Source organism: Bactrocera latifrons, unplaced genomic scaffold (genome assembly GCF_001853355.1).
Source record: "Bactrocera latifrons isolate USDA-ARS-PBARC rearing strain unplaced genomic scaffold, ASM185335v1 scaffold_124, whole genome shotgun sequence".
NCBI lineage: Eukaryota > Metazoa > Arthropoda > Insecta > Diptera > Tephritidae > Bactrocera > Bactrocera latifrons.
In genome coordinates, this window is record NW_017534675.1 from 248,005 (window position 1) to 267,542 (window position 19,538).

The 19,538-nt window shown below is 35.8% G+C and overlaps 3 protein-coding genes across 14 annotated transcripts in view; 2 read left to right on the forward strand and 1 right to left on the reverse strand.

The window, feature by feature from the left end:
- Positions 1-8,619, forward strand: part of LOC108978588 (ATP-binding cassette sub-family G member 1) — a 48,573-nt gene extending 39,954 nt beyond the window's left edge. For 8 of the 9 annotated variants that reach the window (XM_018948948.1, XM_018948950.1, XM_018948951.1 and 5 more), the window contains 10 exons: positions 607-724; positions 2,959-3,142; positions 3,265-3,410; positions 3,551-3,789; positions 5,182-5,471; positions 5,585-5,753; positions 6,878-6,978; positions 7,077-7,232; positions 7,464-7,672; positions 8,102-8,619. In XM_018948948.1, coding sequence (XP_018804493.1) covers positions 607-724; positions 2,959-3,142; positions 3,265-3,410; positions 3,551-3,789; positions 5,182-5,471; positions 5,585-5,753; positions 6,878-6,978; positions 7,077-7,232; positions 7,464-7,672; positions 8,102-8,237 — 1,748 coding nt within the window. In that variant the 3' untranslated portion in view covers positions 8,238-8,619. The remainder of the gene's footprint in view (positions 1-606; positions 725-2,958; positions 3,143-3,264; positions 3,411-3,550; positions 3,790-5,181; positions 5,472-5,584; positions 5,754-6,877; positions 6,979-7,076; positions 7,233-7,463; positions 7,673-8,101) is intronic. The other variant, XM_018948956.1, reaches the window with a different exon arrangement.
- Positions 8,620-9,345: 726 nt separating this feature from the next.
- LOC108978592 lies at positions 9,346-10,908 on the reverse strand. The gene is made up of 5 exons (XM_018948959.1): positions 10,490-10,908; positions 10,308-10,421; positions 10,138-10,254; positions 9,868-10,080; positions 9,346-9,688 (listed from the first exon to the last, which is right to left on the reverse strand). Exons 1-5 carry the CDS (start codon positions 10,776-10,778, stop codon positions 9,444-9,446), a joined length of 978 nt encoding a protein of 325 aa, XP_018804504.1. The 5' UTR covers positions 10,779-10,908; the 3' UTR covers positions 9,346-9,443.
- A 300-nt stretch (positions 10,909-11,208) lies between these two features.
- Positions 11,209-14,551, forward strand: LOC108978586 (hepatocyte growth factor-regulated tyrosine kinase substrate). Of its 4 annotated transcripts, none has more exons than XM_018948943.1 (9): positions 11,209-11,242; positions 11,445-11,529; positions 11,673-11,937; positions 12,256-12,492; positions 12,556-12,687; positions 12,770-12,880; positions 12,979-13,203; positions 13,281-14,103; positions 14,172-14,551. In XM_018948943.1, exons 1-9 carry the CDS (start codon positions 11,212-11,214, stop codon positions 14,531-14,533), a joined length of 2,271 nt encoding a protein of 756 aa, XP_018804488.1. In that variant the 5' UTR covers positions 11,209-11,211; the 3' UTR covers positions 14,534-14,551. The 4 variants fall into 4 exon arrangements, with proteins under 4 accessions (XP_018804488.1, XP_018804489.1, XP_018804490.1 ...); XM_018948944.1 differs by having other exon boundaries at positions 12,556-12,681; XM_018948945.1 differs by lacking the exons at positions 11,209-11,242; positions 11,445-11,529; positions 11,673-11,937 and adding an exon at positions 12,094-12,196.
- The last annotated feature ends 4,987 nt before the right edge of the window (positions 14,552-19,538 follow it).

Sequence of the window (19,538 nt, forward strand, 5' to 3'; positions counted from 1 at the left end):
GAAGAATTAAAGAATATATATATATATATTTTGTGTAAATGTGTTTAGCTGTTGTACCCAGGTGCGATTACTCATTGCGATAAGAATGTCAACTCAAATATTATTCTTATATACATATGTTTACATAAGTATGTTGTATGTAATACATACTAATATGCAAATCATATAATATATATGAATGTACATATAAAACATCATCTGTATTTACTAATTAACATCCGTTGTATGGAAGTACGTATGTATGTATGCAAATATGTATTGCAAATTGATTCATAGCAAAAAAAATGTTTATTTGTTGAAGTGATAAGCACATATGTAGGTATGTATGTATATGAAATATTCTTGAATATCATATGAATACATACCCAGCAAAGTGACGTTTTTAGCTATTTACAGCAGTTTTTTGCTCATCTACAATATAAGTTAGTAATACTCATTAGCATTGGCTTGTATTATAGGTATTTGAAAATAAAAAAAATTATAAAAGCAATTTGCCAGTTGAGACGACCTTAAAAACAAATATTTATCTTGCACTTTAGCACGTGCTAAATTTTTCTTGTTATTATTATTTTTCAATGTTTTCATTTCTTCCGTACGATTTTGCAGTGAAGAAAACCATATTGAAAGGAATTTCGGGTACATTCAGTTCTGGCCAACTGACGGCGATTATGGGGCCCTCGGGGGCGGGCAAGTCGAGTTTGATGAATATTTTAACAGGTCTAACGTAAGTTTGATTATATAAACCTATATTTAATAAAAAAAAGTAAAATTATTTTATTTTCATATATTTTTTATTTACATACATACATATATACATTGTATATGAGTCTATAAACAGATTTATTGCTTTATACCTATTTATATATAATTATATGTAAACAACATGCATACATATATATAGATATATTAATGAATTCAAATGAAATCAATTATTAATAAATTATATTTAATTACTTTGTAATTTGCTTTTAGTATACTCATAAATTCAACGATTGTAGCAATTTACAAAATTTATAATTTTTATGGTACGGTTGGCGTTTTGCTTTTATAAAAGTCTCAGCTTCATGTTACCATTCTCTTTAAGCTCTGAGCACCACAAAAATTGGAGTGGGATTAGCCTCTTTAAGATAACAAACCTCTCGTCACTACCTTAAACAAACAATATATTAAGGGTCAGATATTAAATAGCTTTATAGTTTCTTTGGAAACTTAGATTTTTAAACATTTTGGTTAGATCGTTCCCATCTGGTCATTGTATTAAGATTTCTTTCAATGCATAGAAAACAATTGTTAATAGTTGCTGAGGATCAATTGCGGAAACCAATGCTAATTTTACCAAATTAAATGGACTGAACAATGTCATTCATAGGTAATCTCACTAATATTGCTCGCTTTCACATTCTTGTGCCACATTTGAAAACTGATTGGACATGAGATATTGATCTAAAAATTAACACACTTTTCATACACCCATATCAGATATTAGATAAATCTGCTATATAAACTGATCTATCAAAATCAAGGCCTTGTATGGGAACTCCGAACAAATTTTTTCAATTGGACCACTTTACATATATTTAGTTGCCATACAAGTTTGCACAATCAAAAGCATCAAAGTTAAGTTTTTGTATGAAAAACCTTTTTAATTGGGAAGGTATTACAACAGGTCAATTGAAAAATTCACGGCCTAGCACAGTAAAACACATTTTTGGCGAAACATTTTTTGGGTGAAACACTGATTATAGAAACACTCCAGGTTTTCGATACTGTTTTCGTTGATTATTTGTCCTTTGCTTCAAAAGAGGCCTTAGTTTCAGCAATATCAGCAATTCATTAGAAAAAAAATTTCTTCCCAAAGATCATTCTTTTGAGATCTGAGTACGGGTGCCAGATCTGCAGAATACGGTGGATGTGGAAGCTATTCGAAGGCCAATTCATTGATATTTTTTCGTTTTCACTGGCTTGTGAGGCTGTGCATTGTCTTGATGATACAGCATTTTCATTTTCTTCAAATGCGGCAGTTTTTTGGTATTTCCTTTAAACAGTCCAATAACATATCATTATTATAGTAGTGAGTTGACTCGCACAGTTGACAGTCCTTGGCCTGATAAAAATCCGGATCCGTACCGGCTTCGTAGACCCGACTATTGTGGAAATGGAGCGTTATTATATTATAGTCGCTGTTGATGGTTCTTATTTCAAGGTTTTTCAAGGAAGTCAATAAAAATTATTCCATACGGATCCCAAAATACAGACGTCATAGCCGACTGTTGCGTTTTTCCACGTTTTGGAGTGGGTTCTTTGTGTGCAGTCCACTCGGATGACTGTCGATTGGACTTCGGAGTGAAATGATTGCGTCATGTTTCATTCATCGTCACATATCGACACAAAAACTGGGGCTTCGAATTATCAATTCATAGTCGTTGATTTTGGTCAATGGTGAGCTCGCGCAATACCCTCTTTACACAGATTTTTCTCATACCTTAACATTCGTAAATGATATACGCGTTCAGCTGATATTTTTAGAACGCCTGCTATCTCTAACAACTTCACTTTATGTTCAGCCAAAATTATTTTGTGGATGTTTTTGATGTTTTCGTCGGTAACAACATCTTTTGGGCAATCACTGCGTGCAACGCCTTTGGTGCTCATTTCACCACGTCTGAACTTAGCATACCAATCCTTGATGGTTGATTTTCTTGGGGCAGGAAACCCGTCATCAAGTTTTGTCATCCAAATTATTGCTTTAACTGTATTTCTTCCCTATAAAAGGAACAATTTATCACCGTGCAAAATACCTTTTTATATTTACATATATAACTTTGGTACAACCGAAATTAATGTTTTTTTGCTGAATTTAATCTGGATTAAAAAATTTCAGACGTATTAGTAAAATTAATCAAGTACATTTATGAGAATGAAAACTATATTCTACAAATTTCTCTTTTATTATTCTAGTACAAAAGGTGTTAACGGTAATATACAGTTTGGTGACTCCCCAACTAAATCGCGCAAACTTTGTTGTTATATAATGCAAGATGATCATTTTCATTCATGGTTTACCGTTGAGGAGACAATGCTGCTGGCGGCTCAATTGAAAATCTCTAACGATTCGATGAATATGAAGGAGAAGAAAATGCTGGTAAGTAACTATAATATTCATAATACATAGTTTCTTCCCAGAACCCAAAAATTTCGATGTTTTATGGAAACTAATAAAGTTCAAAATCGAAAAGTAACTGCATTTACAATTTTAATTTTCAGATTGAACATTTATTGGACACCCTAAAGTTATCACAGACCAAATCAACACGCGCTGGAAACCTATCTGGCGGCCAAAAGAAACGCTTATCCATCGCCTTGGAGTTAATTGATAATCCAGCGGTGCTATTTTTGGATGAGCCGACAACGTAAGTACATTTCTAATTGAATTTTATTGACTTTGGTATTTACTGAACTAGTACTTTTTTCTAATATACATATTTGTATATATGTAGTATAATTTTTCAAAAATATATATAACTAATTGTTTTAAATTTTTTATACACAGTGGCTTGGATAGCTCAGCATCTTCTGACACAATACAGTTACTACAAACCTTGGCCAATGAGGGACGCACAATCGTTTGTACAATTCATCAGCCCTCGTCACATGTTTATAGCCTATTCAATCAAATTTATGTGCTGAGTCAAGGTTGCTGTACGTACCAGGGTACGCCGCATAATACAATTGATTTTCTAAGAACGGTCGGTTTGGAATGTCCAACTTATCATAATCCAGCTGATTTTCGTAAGTATGAAATAATTTCATTTGCTGCGTTACTTCCTCCATAGTTTCTAGATCAATTTTAGTCCGATAGTTTGCGCCTATCTGTCGAATATGTATATAGGATTTGCTGATATAAAATCGAACTGACTTGCTGAAAATAAGAGTCTACAAAGTAAAGGGTTATCCAATAATTGCACATCTAGGTGAAGGTTCTATTTAGTGAGAAGTAACCGGTTTAGATTTCCCGTATTATAAGACAGCCTTTTTTCCATTCTGAAGTTAATTTCATAAAACCACTCTTTTAGAGTCCTCCGTCAATATTGGCTACCAACTGGGGCTGTCAATTTTCACCAGCTTTACTTGAGGCTTTTCCCCCGTAAAATCATTCGTTACAGACGGGAAGTGGTAGTAATAATTTATGCTAGATCCGGATCATAAGATGGAAGCCTAAGAATCTCAAAATCAAGTATGAGGAGTTTCTGGCGAGTTATTACCGATGTGTGTGGTCTGGCGTTGCCTTAATAGCACACGATTGCTCTCCCATGGACGAAAACTAGCTGATTCGGGGCGCATGATTCCTTTGGACGACAGTGCCAACTTTTGACGATACAACTCCAAATTAAAAGTCCGACTGTAGAGGATTATCTCATAAGATTTGATTCTCTGGCAATCCCACTAAATATACCATATAGCAAAACCTTTCTGACCGTAAATTTTGGCTTGGGCACCTTTTTTGCAGGCTCACCGCGATTAAATCGCCACAGTCAGTAACCAACGATCGTACTCGACGTTTTATAAAATTTTTTGACATCAAAATTATTGGAACGGAATCGACGCAACCAAAACTAGACATGATTGGCTGTAACAATATCAGTTTAGTGAACAGTATTCACAATTCTAGTTCTCTACATTGGGTTTTCGTCTTTACCGAAGGATCCGTGAAAAATATGGCGTATTTTCTCTCTACTTTTCTTATCTTATCTTAATTTTTCTAACGTCATAAAAAGTAAATCACTTATGCAAAACAATCTATTGGAAATATATATAATAGATATTGACAAGATCACTAATTTTGCTGGTAACTCAACTTCCTATAATTAACTATCTGCTCCAGGGGTTGTTGAGAAATTAGAGTCTACCTAACTTTGCTTTTCTTTTTCTACCAAAAAGTTTACGCGGGTGCTGCGGTGACAGCAGCGCTCAGCGAAGGATGGCTAATGTATCTCAAAGTTTATTGTGTTGGCTCGGAAAAAATGAAATACCCCGACTCCAATTGTCGATTAGGATGTAACTCGTGACCCCAAGTATGAACGAATCTCGTTAACTACACACTGCATCTTCCATCTTCTTTAGAAACATTACCACTAAAATAAACTTATCTATTAATAATTCTCTTTATATGTATCTCTTCAGTGCTGGAGTGCGTGAATGGTGATTATGGCGATCACACTGATGACTTAGCCGCTGCTGCCCGGCAGCCTAAATGGCGATGTGATTATGATGCGGAGCAACCGCAACACTTAGACGGTTTAAATGGCGTACAAATCGTGAAAATTATGGAGTCTAAGCGGGGTGGGGTGAAGCAACTATCGCCATCGATAACACCGCCAATATCTGCGACAAAACATGTTTACCCGCCGCCGGAATGGATGCGTCTGTGGCTGCTAATCGGTCGTTGTCATGTGCAGTTTTTCCGTGATTGGGTGAGTGCAAAAAAGGCAAATATGGAATGAGAATGTGACAAGAGGAATAGAACATTTGCTGATTATTTTTCTATTCGTTATGCTGTTATTGTTGTTTTTGTTTAATTCCCCAGACGGTGACCTACTTGAAATTGGTTGTGCATATTATTTGTGCTATACTGATTGGACTGCTGTACGGCGACTCCGGTTCAAATGCGACAAAGCAGATTGCAAATTTAGGTTCATTCACAATACATAATACTTATTTATGGTATACGACAATGATGCCGGGCCTATTGAGATGTGAGTATATACATACATACGTATAAACGATATAAATTTGAAAAAGGTAGTTTGTTGTTAGAAGTGTTCTGAATTAGTTGTTAAAGCGGCAGTGTGACAGTTTTGGACGGATGAAATCCGGATCCATTCACGCTTCGTAGGGCTGACTCTCACGGAAACGGTATTTGAGTTGAGTGAGCATATGCAAATGTAAGCAACTAGTTGTCCGAGTATTTTCAATGACTGGAACCTCTAAGGCAATAGCCATGGCTTTCGAGTTCTTTCCATAACATTTTTACGACATGGGTTCTAAATCTAGGTGCACAACTCCAGCTATGGAAAAAGTTTCATGGATCAGTTTTATAAGAATTCCGTATGCTCCAGAAGAGACCCCCACATACAGCCTCACCTTATGGTGGGCAGACCCTGTAAATTTGTTGAGCCGATAAATTGATTACCCGAGTTCCTCAGGGTTTGGATACCGGGTCTCACTCAAAGTAGCTCAGGTTTCCAGGGTTGTTTGAGGCGGACGCCGGATTAGAGGTTGAGTACAATGTTAGCTTAACCGTTTTTTCCCGAGAACGAATTTGAAGCATTCGAGAGAGCTGTTTTCTGGTAAGGTCTTTGGAGTCGTCAGTGTGAACACTGAATATCGAAAATGGAAGATATATTGCCCACGTATCCAATGGAAAAACCAAGTGTATAGCGACCTTCTTTGAATTCGATGTGACCTCCCTAAGAATAGAGGTAACTGGCGCAGTTTAATATACTCGGCTCAAACCGTCAACGGTTGTAGTGCCAAAGAAGAAGAAGAAGAAACCTCTGAGTAATACTATAATAACCTAAGGACACTACACGACCGGCGTACTTGCAATGGGGTTTCAAAGTTGTCTCGAAGAAGGCTACGTAAAAACACTTAATTCTCGACTATAAGAATTTTGCTAGACTGAAGTTACCTCTATAAGAGCGCCCACAACAAATTTGTGAAGGGCTTCAAGCGCTTCGATGATATCTGTAGATTTCTTGATCTATACCTAAGGGTCGGTAACGTCAACTAGAAATATTTTTTTTGATTTCATTTCCGAGTAAAAATAATTTTAGTTATGTATATTGTAAATTACCATAATAATTTTCTTTTATTTTAGTTCCTCAAGAAATCTGCATAGTCAAAAAGGAAACATTCAACAATTGGTATAAATTACGAACGTATTATATGGCGACGCTGATAACGTCTACACCGGTGCACGTAAGTTTGAAATTTTGAATTTTAAATGCAACAAAATTATATAATTTAAAGGCCTAAATGATGATCTTCAAATCAATTTCTAACTCTATCTGCCATAGATCATATTCTCCATGACATATATCACCATTGCCTACCTGATGACCGATCAGCCATTTGAAATTGAACGTTATGCTAAATTCATGTTGACAGCTGTCGTGGTGACGATATGCGCCGATGGACTGGGTGTGCTATTAGGCACTATATTGAACCCGATTGTGAGTACTTTAAACTAATAACTGAATGTGACGAAAGTAAAATAATTTCATAAATTTTTTAAGATCTATAGAAATAAGTCTCTATTAATTTCTTCAACTTGTCTCCTTTGTAATACTATCTTCACTGTTCCTTTTACTCCCAACTCGTTGCACAAAATATATATAATATATAATAGTATATTATTATTTTTCATAAATATATCTTTTTACTAAAAATATATTTTTTTACAGAACGGTACATTTGTGGGTGCTGTCTTGACTTGCTTCATGTTGATATTTTCCGGTTTTCTTATACTGCTCACACATATGTCGAGCTTAATGCGCTTGCTATCGTACTTATCACCAATTCGTTATGCGCTCGAGAGCATGGTCTTGGCGATATATTCTAATAATCGTGGGAATATTTATTGCCCGATGGATGTGGTGTATTGCCATTTCAAGTGAGTACTAACATGGAAATATATTGTTATTCGGGTTGACACGAACATTTAGTAATTTCGTTTGTAAGAATGCGAGGAAAGCAAAACTAATGTAAAAAAAAAATTACACATTTTTTTAACAATTCCTGAATTTTGAAAAAAAAAAATTTTAATATTAATTTGCAAAGATTAATAAATATTATATTTGCAATTTATTTTTAAGCATAATTTTTATAGCGTGAACAAGCTATATTAAGCTTGCTACGATGTTTTTAACATCCAGAAGGAAACGTCGTAAACTCAATACAATTCAAAATACACATTTATATGAAAGAATAAATTCGTGTCCATCACTGTTGAAAAAAATATTATGTAGCAATTTCTTTATTCTCTGCATATTAGTTTACTTCAAATACTTTACACTTTTTAATTATTTTATTTTTCTTATAGAAATGCCAGCACAGTGCTACGCAGTTTCGGTATGGAAAATGGAAATTTCGGCATGAATATATTAATAATGTTTCTTCAGCTGTCGACTTTTAAGGGCTTAGCTTATGTTATGCTAAAGCGAAAACTACGAGCGTAGAATATTTTATATTATAATTAATATAATATAATGTATTTAATATATACATATGTATATATAATTATAGGTGATATAAGTATGAAATACTGTTAATTTACTAGTTATATTTTATATACGCACATACATATTTGTTTATAAAATAAGCTACGGTGTATTGTTAGAAATATGTAGTAAAAGTAATTAAGCATTAGTGCTACAACAAAAACCACAAAAACCGAAATACGAAATAGTTCAAAATATGCATAATATATATATTAAACTACTGCAAAACCAGCCAAAAATTAGCAAATATTAAACAAAGTAAACGATATTCTAAAACAACTAAGCCTTTGCAGCATAAACAAAGCCGTTATAATTGAGAATAAATAATAATTACTTGCAATATTTATTTTTTTAATAAGAAGCAAGAGCTTTTGAAGTCATATTGTTATAAATATTTACAAATGTCAACTGAATACTTAAATATTTAATATAATGAACAAACGGAGAAATAAAAAATAAAAAACGACAAAAAGAAAACAAAACCTAAATGTGATAGTATTATAATTTTAAATAAATGTAAAATGAAGTTAAATAAATATTTTTTATAACACATGTGACTACATTAGTATGTTCATATGTAAAGCTATAAAGAGTAAAATTGCGATGCTGTAAGCAAAAATATATTTTTATATTATACAATAAATATAGTTTGTGTGATAAGACGTTCGTGCCTGCATACTTACTCTATAAATATATGTATTTATATATGCATATAAGCACTTCTATGTATTTATGTGCACATGTACACATACAAATTAAACAAATGCACTAAAGTTTATAAGTGAAGGAATTTTTGAAGTTGTTCTGTAAGCAGGTGAATACAAAGTAAACGAATAATAATAGATAAGTTATTTAGTGAGCGTTGTTAGTTTCATATTTTTATCAGCACGCAAATGTTAAATTAATAATAAATGGAGTGATTTGGAAGAAAACGTTATTGTCCTCTCAATTTTACTGTTAATGCTATCTATAGTTAAACGAAAGCTCTTTGAACGGTCATTATATGACAGTTATATGCAATAGTTTTCCGGTATCAGCGTTGGCGACAAGTGTGGAAAGGATGTAAAAAAAAAACTTGAAAAGCTGGTTTTATTAGTATAATTTAACATCACTTGTCATTACAAGAATAAATTCTGCAATAATTATAATTTTAATTGTTTAAATTTAATTATTATGCTTTTCCAACTGCATCTTTCTTAGCATTTCGTTATGCTCGTACTTTTTCTGTGCATCTTCAGCTTCGAGCTTAAACATAAGACGTTCATGATTGTATTTTTCTTCTTTCTCTTTCAGTTCCATTAGCCTCATAATACGGTTATGTTCCAATTTTTCCTTCTCATCCGTTAACTGCAATTTTAGAATTTTCCTTTGAGCTAACAATTCTTCAAACTTTTCAGCAGCTGACAACTCTGAAATTGAATTGTAGATATTACTTAATTAATTTCAAGAACCAAACCAAACTCTAGATACGGGGATGTCTGTTATTTCCACCAAGTTGATTTTTACTTTTAGCGCATAAATTCAGGGAATGTTTGCAAGAATAAATATATCGATTTGAGTAATAACGGACCCCCTACTATATACTCACGGTTCAATTGAGTATCAGAAACATTTTTTAAAGTGGGTTCAGCTTCAGGACCAGTTTTTTTCTCTTCTGTGGGATCATTTCGTGTTTCTTCAAACACTTTATAGCAGTCGTTAAGGGCAGCCCCAACAAAATATTTTACTTTTTGAATAGTACCGCTTTCCGGATTATCTCCTTTATGCAAGTTATAGCTTTCAGTAATTCTATGATTAAGAACTTAAAGTAAAATGCATTTATTTTTTAGTAATGTGATAAGTTAAACATGATAATCACCTTTACTTAAGATGGGACTTTCAGCAACAGTATTATCGTAAAACAGGTTGAAACAGTCATTAAATGTTGATCTGACTAACCTTTTTACCTTTCTGTTACAAACATCGTCTTTCTCTTCTATTAAAAGATAATACCATTAAATTTAGTACGTAGTACAAAAATACAATCACCTTTGGGCCAGCTAAGGTTAAGTTTTACATATTCCTTTTCGACTATACCCGAAATAAGCTCCTGATAAGGATCATTATTTTCACGACTCAAATCCGGACTGTGGGCACGTTTTTCTATATCAAAACCCATTATTTATATAAAACAACTTTAAAATTATATTTTAAAATGCTTAATTACTTACTATAGGAACACTTTGTAGATCTTTGGGCTACCTTTTTTAAATGCCTGTAGCAAATTTGCAAGTCATCTAATGTACGAATACTACTTTTGGTGGTGTTATTAAACTCGTATGATAGATCCGTCCAAGCTTTTTGCTTTTGCCTATGACTATTTGCGTCGACCGATTTTTGTTCAATTATTTGTCCATACTTTGTTAGAAGATTCAATAGAAGCATTATTTCATCTTCGGTGAAATGTGGAGCATCTTCCAGTCTTTTTTCCTCTTTCATTGTTTTATTTATATTTTCCATATATTTTATAAACAAAAGCTGCCGTGATTTTACGTAGATTTAAAATTTGGAACTTTAATACTTGCCTCAATACAACTTCAAAGTTTAAAATATTGAGTGAATTGATAGTCAAAAATTACAACGGTATAACATAACCGCAAATGTAAATAACAAAATATACCGCAAGTAAACCGAGTTAACAAGTCCAATTATTTTGAAAAACATTTGCTAGGGTTGCAGTCATAATAGTGAAATTATTTTCAATTTTATTAATTCAGTTGATACGGTAGCTCTTGCATATGCACTGCATTATCGCTCGAATACAATTTACCAGCTGTCATTCTGATTTTCGCAATAAACGTCAAAAAACGAAAGCAGAGCAAAAAAGTTTTCTCTGATATAAAACTAAATACTTTATTTAATTTAAAAAAGTGTATATTCCGCACAAATAATAATGTTTAAATCAAGTTTTGAAAAAAATCTTGGTAAGCAAAATATAAATATTAGATGCTTTAACGTAAAATATATTACATTTTACATTCTAATGACTCAGCAACCAGAGTGCAGTTTAACGATAAGTAACAAATAACTGCAACGGGTGGGTCAGCGAACTGCCTTCTCACTATCAGCAGAGCATTTAACTTCTGTAATTTTCGTTCAAGTAACTAATATTTTCCATAATTGTAGAAAATGCTACAAGCCATCTGCGTTTGGAGCCCGAATGGCCTTCTATTCTACTCATTTGTGACGAGATTAATCAAAAGGATGTCTCGTAAGTGCAAAATATTTACATATATACTTATTTGTGTTAGTTGCATCTATATGTACAATACATATGTGAATATGATTGAATGTTACAATTTCCGTATTTAAATGCGCATTAAATTTGGTTAATGTTTTATCTTTATATTTTAGTCCCAAAAATGCTTTTGCAGCGATTAAGAAAAAAATGAGTTCACCGAATCCACATTCGGCTTGTTATGCGCTATTGGTGTTGGAAAGTGTAGTAAAGAATTGTGGCGCACCAATGCATGATGAGGTTTTTACCAGGGAGAATTGTGAAATGTTTAGTAACTTTCTGGAGCAGACACCACATGAAAATGTGCGTCAGAAAATGTTGGAATTGGTGCAGACTTGGGCATATGCATTTCGGTCATCTGAGAAGTATCAATCAATAAAGGTTAGTGTAAGCAAGTAAGCAGGGAAAATAAAATAAAACTAAGAAACAAAGTTAAAACGAATGTTATGCGTATAAGCAATGACTGATAATTCTGTGCAGATAAAGAAATTTCACAAAACATAAAGAAAGTATATAAAGGTACTTAATTGAATTACGACTTTCAATCCTACAAGGTCTGAAAACTTGTTCGCTTGAATATAATTTAAATTTTTACGCTTTTAAAATGAGTACTGAATCGGAATTAAGCGTGGATGAAGAAGTGAAAATTTTATGCAACCAAATAAAAATGATATACTGAGTAAATTTTTTTCTTTTTAGGACACCATGACTATACTAAAGGCTAAGGGACATACATTCCCCGAGCTGAAAGAAGCAGATGCTATGTTCACAGCGGACACTGCGCCAATTTGGGCTGATGGCAAAGTTTGTCATCGCTGTCGCGACGAATTTAACTTCACCAATCGTAAGCACCATTGCCGCAATTGTGGTCAAGTATTTTGCGGTAAATGTTCCAGCAAACAATGTCCACTACCTAAATTTGGCATTGAAAAAGATGTAAGCGTGTTCGGGCAATAAGTTTAGAACAATTTTTCTTTAAATGTATTAATTTTTGTTTAGGTGCGCGTTTGTGACGGGTGCTATGTAATGTTGCAACGCCCGAATGCCAAGCCAGCAGTACGTACAGCAGCTGAGAGTGATTTGCCAGCTGAATATGTCAATAGTTCGCTTTCACAGCAAGTGCAGGTGAGTGTGAGTGTGCAATTTTCGTAAAATTATTTATAATATTTGCAATACAAAGGATTTTAAGCTAATTTATCATATTTGTTTATAGACGCCACCACGTAAAACTGAACAAGAATTAAAAGAAGAAGAAGAACTGCAGCTAGCTTTAGCGCTGAGTCAATCGGAGGCCGAGGAAAAGAAGAAACAACAACAACAACATGTAAGTTAGAACGTTATCTTATCGAAACCTCGCTAAACAAAGGCAGAATAAGAGTAAGAGCCCAAATAAAAATATTTTTTTGTATCAATTTACTTTAGTCATTGGCCGCTTACCGTTTGCAACAGCGTTCGCCCAGTCCCGAAGCACCGCCAGCACCCAAAGAATATCAGCAAGAAGAAACAAATCCGGATCTGGCTAAATATTTGAATCGCTCTTATTGGGAACAACGTAAAGTGAACGAATCGCCCTTGGCAAGTCCATCAGCACCGAGCCCAATGCCTACGCCGCAACCGCAAGCACAACAAGCACCTACACAGCCAAAGGTGTTTATATTAAATATGATTAGCCATTTGTTTATACAATAAAGTGTGTTTACTAATTATCATTTTATTCCCAACAGTCAGCTGATGAGGTGCAAATCGACGAATTCGCTGCGAATATGCGCGCACAAGTGGATATTTTTGTTAATCGCATGAAATCGAATTCCAGTCGTGGACGCAGCATTTCAAATGACTCTTCCGTGCAAACGCTCTTCATGAATTTAACCTCATTGCATTCACAGCAACTTTCCTACATTAAAGAGATGGATGACAAGCGCATGTGGTACGAACAATTACAGGATAAATTGGCGCAAATCAAAGACTCACGTGCCGCGCTTGACGTACTACGCCAGGAGCATGTGGAAAAGTTGCGACGCATTGCTGAAGAGCAAGAGCGTCAACGACAAATTCAAATGGCACAGAAATTGGAGATAATGCGCAAGAAGAAGCAAGAATATTTGCAATATCAACGACAGTTAGCGCTGCAACGCATACAAGAACAAGAACGTGAAATGCAGTTGCGTCAAGAGCAGCAGAAAGTACAATATCTCATGGGGCAGACAGCATTCCCCTTTATGCCGCCGGGTGTTGTTGGCGGCCCACAAGGTTCGCCGTCACATCAAATGAATAATGTCTACAATCCTTATGCGTTTAATCCGAATTCACCGGGACCATTAAATGCCGCCGCTGGTGGTGGTGGTGGTGCACAATATAATCAAACAGGTGGTATGATGAATCCAGCTGGTGGACCTATGGCACCAGGTGCCATACCACCAGGTATGTATGCAGGTCAACCGAATCAACAACATCCAGGTATGATGTTGCAGCAGGGACCAATACCACAGCAAGGTATGATGCCGCCAGGTGCACCGCAGATGGGTGACAGCGTGCCAAACATACAAGGTAAGTGAATACAATTAATGTTGACGCTTAAATAGTTTTAAAAAAACTTCTATTCTGTCACTTTTTAGCTCAACAACCGCCAAATTCAGCTTTAGGACCACAACAACAACCACAACATCCTCCGCAGTTGGCGCATGTAATGCTGCAACAACAAAATGTTTTGCAAACTCATCCACCTATACAAATGCCTGCACATCAAGCACAGCATATACAGCAACCACCACAACAACAGCAGCAGCAACAACAGGTACCCCAACAGCAACAGCAGCCGCCACAGCAGCAACCACCACCGCAACAACAAGTGCAACAGCAACAAGCACAGATACAAGCTGTTGCTGCCGCACCCGCACCACCACAATCTGAACCGGAGCCACCAGCCGCCGCCGCCCCCGAAGAACCCGCTACGGCGGAGTTAATAAGTTTTGATTAATCTTACTCACCTACTAAATGTTAAACTTTAAATCAATTTAATAACTAAAAACACATCTATATGCAGACATACATATATACATACATATAATATAATAGTATACAATATTAATCATTCCTTTAACGACTATATATAGTATAAAAAAAAAAAAAAATTACTGAGTTTCAAATTAATCAGCTTTTACTACTTTATATAAGCCAAATACGTGAATGAAAAACGTGAATGCCGAAAATAGGAATTTAATGGATTGGCATCCCAAAATAAATTAGTTAAAAATGTTAAAAAATTTGCAAAATTCATAAAAATGTTTCAGTTTAAAAGTAATGGAATTAAATTCATAAGTGTAGTCGTTTTCGAAAATTTGTTTGGAGCTTTAAGGTGAGTTTTAGGTATTTGCTGGCGGCAATCTATATATACATATAATATAAAATAGAACGGTTCCGCATATCCGTATTTGACCTGAATTTTATCCCGCTAAGGGTGTTATCTCGATAATCTAACACTCTTTGGATCGGTCCCTGTAGTAATTTTTAGGAATACTGGTAAGTTGACGGTTCTTGGCCGGATAGAAATGTGAATTCGTTTCGGTTATTTAGACCCGAGTGTCATGGATTGGATAGGAGATTAGGTCGTTGAGCGTGTGACGGTTTGCAATAAGCTGAACCGAGATTAAGAGAGTATTTGCGTTGCTGATGGAATCTATGGCATATGCTCAAACGTAAACGGTTATCTCTCCAACCTTTCTTTCTGAGTGCAAACTTCACCATAGTATTGCAGTCGGTGGTGTTAAAATTTCGGCTGTCAATAACCCTAAGATTTTAGATGTGACAGCCTTTGCTGCTTCACTCCGCACACAACCGCCATTATTGACAAAGTATAGAGACACAACAAAATTCTAAAGTCCCTTGTCATCAGCACACGGGGAAAAGACGAAAAAAAAAAACGTTGTTGGTAATATACAAGGCAATTGACTGACCGATCCTTAACTACGCCCCATCAATATGGTCACCTGGTTGCAGTGAATCGCAGACGAGGCAATGTCAGAAAACTGCATTCCGGAACTCATCGAACACCTGCATATCTGACACCCTTCCTTATATGGTCGTAACAGTAAGTTTCCTGGGCTTACCGTTTAATGACCTCGATGACAACTTATCTAGTCCTAGCCCTCCCGTTACAACAACAACAACCTTTTATCCAGTACAGATTGCTTTGGGAATGGAGGAAATTGTTAACTCTGACAAAAATGAATCTGTAACTTAGATTGACACCATTACAATCAATAGATGTCAGCCCTTCGTATGGTTATTTGTTACTAGAAAACGAGTTTTACCCATATTAATTTGAACTTCGTTCTACATCAAGAGATCATAGCACTGGGAAATATCCTTTATAAAATAGAGAGCCTTCCCAATTATGACGGAGCTAGAGATTAAATTAGCTTAGAAGGTCCCTCAAGATGTCAGGATACTAAACTTAGACTGTTTTGCGTAGTTCTTTTCACGCCAGATAAAAACTCCTTTAGCTATCAACTAGCGACCAAACGCCTTGAATAATCTGGATATCTAAAAGTATAAGATCCGAAGAGTTTTAGCCTTGAGCAGGCAAAAGCAAGACATTCCAGAAGGCAGCATAGAGATGCACATATCTCATCTTCTTCTAGGCAGTTTGATGCAACTGACATCTGGTAAAATTTTTAACCGTATAAATCCCGATTGGACAGTGTCCAGTTAGAACTTTCACAACCATTTAAATGTGTACATTGCTGGCTAAATATAGAGCTTATAAGCTCTTTGAATTTACGCTGCTTTATGTGCGGTTTTGAGACCAAACCATCCATTAATGAATCGCAAGAAGTCTATGGAGCTCCTACCCGTTCTCATCCTGCAAGTAATGCGACTAAAATACTTGATCTTGCAAGTTCATCAGCTTTCTGCCATAACATTGTGGCCAGACAGACTGTGATATGCTTCTCAAACCTCAAAGAAGGGATCCATACTGGCGACGAAAAGTGTGTTATTTACAAGAATGTAAGGCGCAAGAATGTAAAGATATAAACCGTCTCGAATCACTGCGAAGAAGGGGCCAGAATTGATCAATAGAAAAGGTGTAGTGCGAAACCTCAAACAAGTTTGATGACACACCAAAAGCTTTTGCAACCTAAACAGGATGAGCTACACTCTCACTATATTCTCCAGACTTTACATCTTTGGACCCTTACTTGTTCCGATTTCTGCAAAACTTTTTGTATAGGAGAACCTACACCTTAAATTTGGCATTAAAATCGAGCACATATAATTTTACTCTATAAAATATTTTACACAATAAAAGAATTATTACTTAGTGAACGATTAAACTTAAAATTAATTAAGAAGTTCAAGGTTACTCTCAGCAGTAAGACTGATTGGAACGATTCCGTTTTTGATCTATTGCTTAGGGATATTATAATCAAAAGGTACACCGACGGCTCAAAAACGTCGGAGGGAATTGGCGCAGAAGTCGAAGGACCACGCACCAACTCTCCATAGTTGGGAAAGTTTTCCTAACATATTCCAAGCAGAGGTCTTTGCTAAAAGTCGTAGAGATAAATCTCCAACAAAACTATAACAATGAAAGTATAGTTATACTCAGCGACAGGGATCAAATCGCAATTGGTGCTGGGGTGTATAGAATGGCTGAATAGTATATCAGATCATAACCAAGTGCACTTTATCTGGGTAGCCCGGTCACTAAGGTATAGCCGGGAATGAACTGACTAATGAAGTCGACCGCTTCGCAGCATGCTAGACCCGGACCTTTCATTGTGGTTTTCCCCCATGCCATAAATATGCTACTCCGCAAGAATGAAGGAGTGGGTAGGGAGGGGTATTGGCGACAGTTTCAGAGCATGCGCCATGCCAAGTTGCAATTGGGTCGTTTCATCCTTAAAAGCTTTAAATATGTAATCAACCTTCAAAGGAAGAAACTCCGGCTACTTGTCGCCTTCTACACTGGCCATTGTAAGCGGAAGAAGCATTTATATAACATGGGTCTAGCTTCCTGTGCTAATTGACTGCACAGCAGTCTGTAGCCGCAGGACAAAGATTCTTGGAGTCAAGTTTCCAATTAGAGATCACAACGTCTCAACAGCACCTAGCAGTAAATTGGAGTTTAGCAATATGCTGGTGGTAAGCAAGTCGTTGAGATTGAATAGAGGCCAGACCTTAGGTCGCTGTGCGCTGTGTCTTCCTTTATGTACCTAATCTAATCTGGTATTTCTAAATGAGCTATATATCAAGGATACTAGTACACAGTAGTCTGTATCACTTAAATACACAGTTAATACTCTTAGGAACTCTTTTACTATGCTGGTATCTTAAAAATTTCTCTCGGTGCCGTTTTTTTTGCATACACTAGATAAAGCTACCTTCTGCTTCGATATAATGGTATACACGTCATCAATTTATTATACTCGATATAACATATCACACATCATCACTATCAATCTCCCTGAATTTTTTGAGAGAAAATCGAAAAATTTCAGCAAAAGTACTTCATACCAATACGCACCGAATTTGCTAAACTTTACCCCAGCAAAGACTTTGCGATACCGGTACACAGTGGAAAGGCTTTTACATTTTACACCAGCAGATAAGAGCAGCGAACTCTAGCAATATAACTTCAAAAAATGAGTAGCAACAAAAAAGCTGAAGATTTCGGAAAACAAAAGGGAAAGTCTCTGCGGATATGATTTGATGGATGCAAAGCAGATGCAAATAAAAGGAATGTAACGGTATCTGGTGATGTTGCAACATAAAAGTGGTATGCAAATGAGACATATGTGCACACAACACAAAAAAGACAAGTAACAAATACAATGTATGCACATCCCCGTCGCATGTATTCAAAGACCGCATAGTTCATCTCACACCACCGACTTGTGTCTGGAGGCAAGTACCGATCGCAGCGCCGCTACGCTCCCTTCAAGATTTTATTTTATTCTGTGCAAATTTCTACCACATATTGTGGCCTCTATTTTTTTGTTTTTTGTTTTGTGTTAGTTGTTGTCTCACAATTGTTGCGTTCTCCTGTTGCTCGTCTGTTGTCCTGCCAAATGCCAATGCAACGCTGTGAGTCTAACGTATTGTCCGTACTGCGAGTCCATTGTTGGCATGCGTGTGGCATACGGCTTGCAACAGCATTGTGCTTTTCTTTCTTCATTTTTTGGCATAACTTCGGGCATGCCAACAACACTAGCAAAAACAAAAAAAATGCGTCTGCGTTGCTCTAATGCAATTTAACTTTTCTACTTTTCCTTCCATTGAGTCAGCTACACTTCCGTTATGGTTTCCTCTTGCAATGCCCGGGGTGGCATTTTTGCTACTGCCGCAAGCATCTTTTGTTTCTCGCCACAGCTTCAATAGAAGTTGGGAAGCCGATTGAATGGGGAGTGCTCTTTCAAAGTGCATGAGATGTTTTGAAGAAATTCTTTATTTCTTTGCTTGTCTTTTTATTGCTTTCAAGTGTGTGTGTAACGGTAGGGATTGCTGTGCTCCATAAACACACTTTGACCTGTTTATGTTATCAAAGGTTCGTCTAGTTGAACTAACCAAGAAAGGTGAAAAGGTGAACAGTGTGAGCCAGGTAGATGCACACAATGCCTTGGAGCTCCTTGGGACCAATGTCTATAATTGGCAGATGCGATTTTGAGCCGCTTGACACTTCGGTATTTTCAAGCGTTTTGTCTAAGCTTCTTTTTTACAAATCCCATGAGTTTTATGCAGGATTTGTACCGCAGAAAGATTTAAGGAAAAAATTTCTGAACTATTCTGAGATTGTAGAGTTGTCTTGGTTAATAATCTATTTAATAGTTAGAGAAGAAATTTTGGAAAAATTAGGAATTATTATTCAATATAGTGTACTTTTATATCAATAAACTTGAATCAGCGATGCTCCAACTTCTGAAGATTCTTCTTCTTCTTGATTGGCGTAGTCACCGCTTACGCGATTATAGCCGAGTTAACAA

What these genes read in the sequence shown, in the direction of transcription:
- LOC108978592 (XM_018948959.1), bottom strand. Translation starts at nt 10,778, where the DNA reads ATGGAAAATATAAATAAAACAATGAAAGAGGAAAAAAGACTGGAAGAT. An exon ending in TAACCTTAGCTGGCCCAAAG is followed by an intron (nt 10,255 to 10,307) that starts GTGATTGTATTT and finishes ATCTTTTAATAG; the next exon opens with AAGAGAAAGACGATGTTTGT. An exon ending in TTCTGATACTCAATTGAACC is followed by an intron (nt 9,689 to 9,867) that starts GTGAGTATATAG and finishes ATTCAATTTCAG; the next exon opens with AGTTGTCAGCTGCTGAAAAG.
- LOC108978586 (XM_018948943.1), top strand. Translation starts at nt 11,212, where the DNA reads ATGTTTAAATCAAGTTTTGAAAAAAATCTTG. An exon ending in ATTAATCAAAAGGATGTCTC is followed by an intron (nt 11,530 to 11,672) that starts GTAAGTGCAAAA and finishes TTTATATTTTAG; the next exon opens with TCCCAAAAATGCTTTTGCAG. An exon ending in AGAAGTATCAATCAATAAAG is followed by an intron (nt 11,938 to 12,255) that starts GTTAGTGTAAGC and finishes TTTTCTTTTTAG; the next exon opens with GACACCATGACTATACTAAA.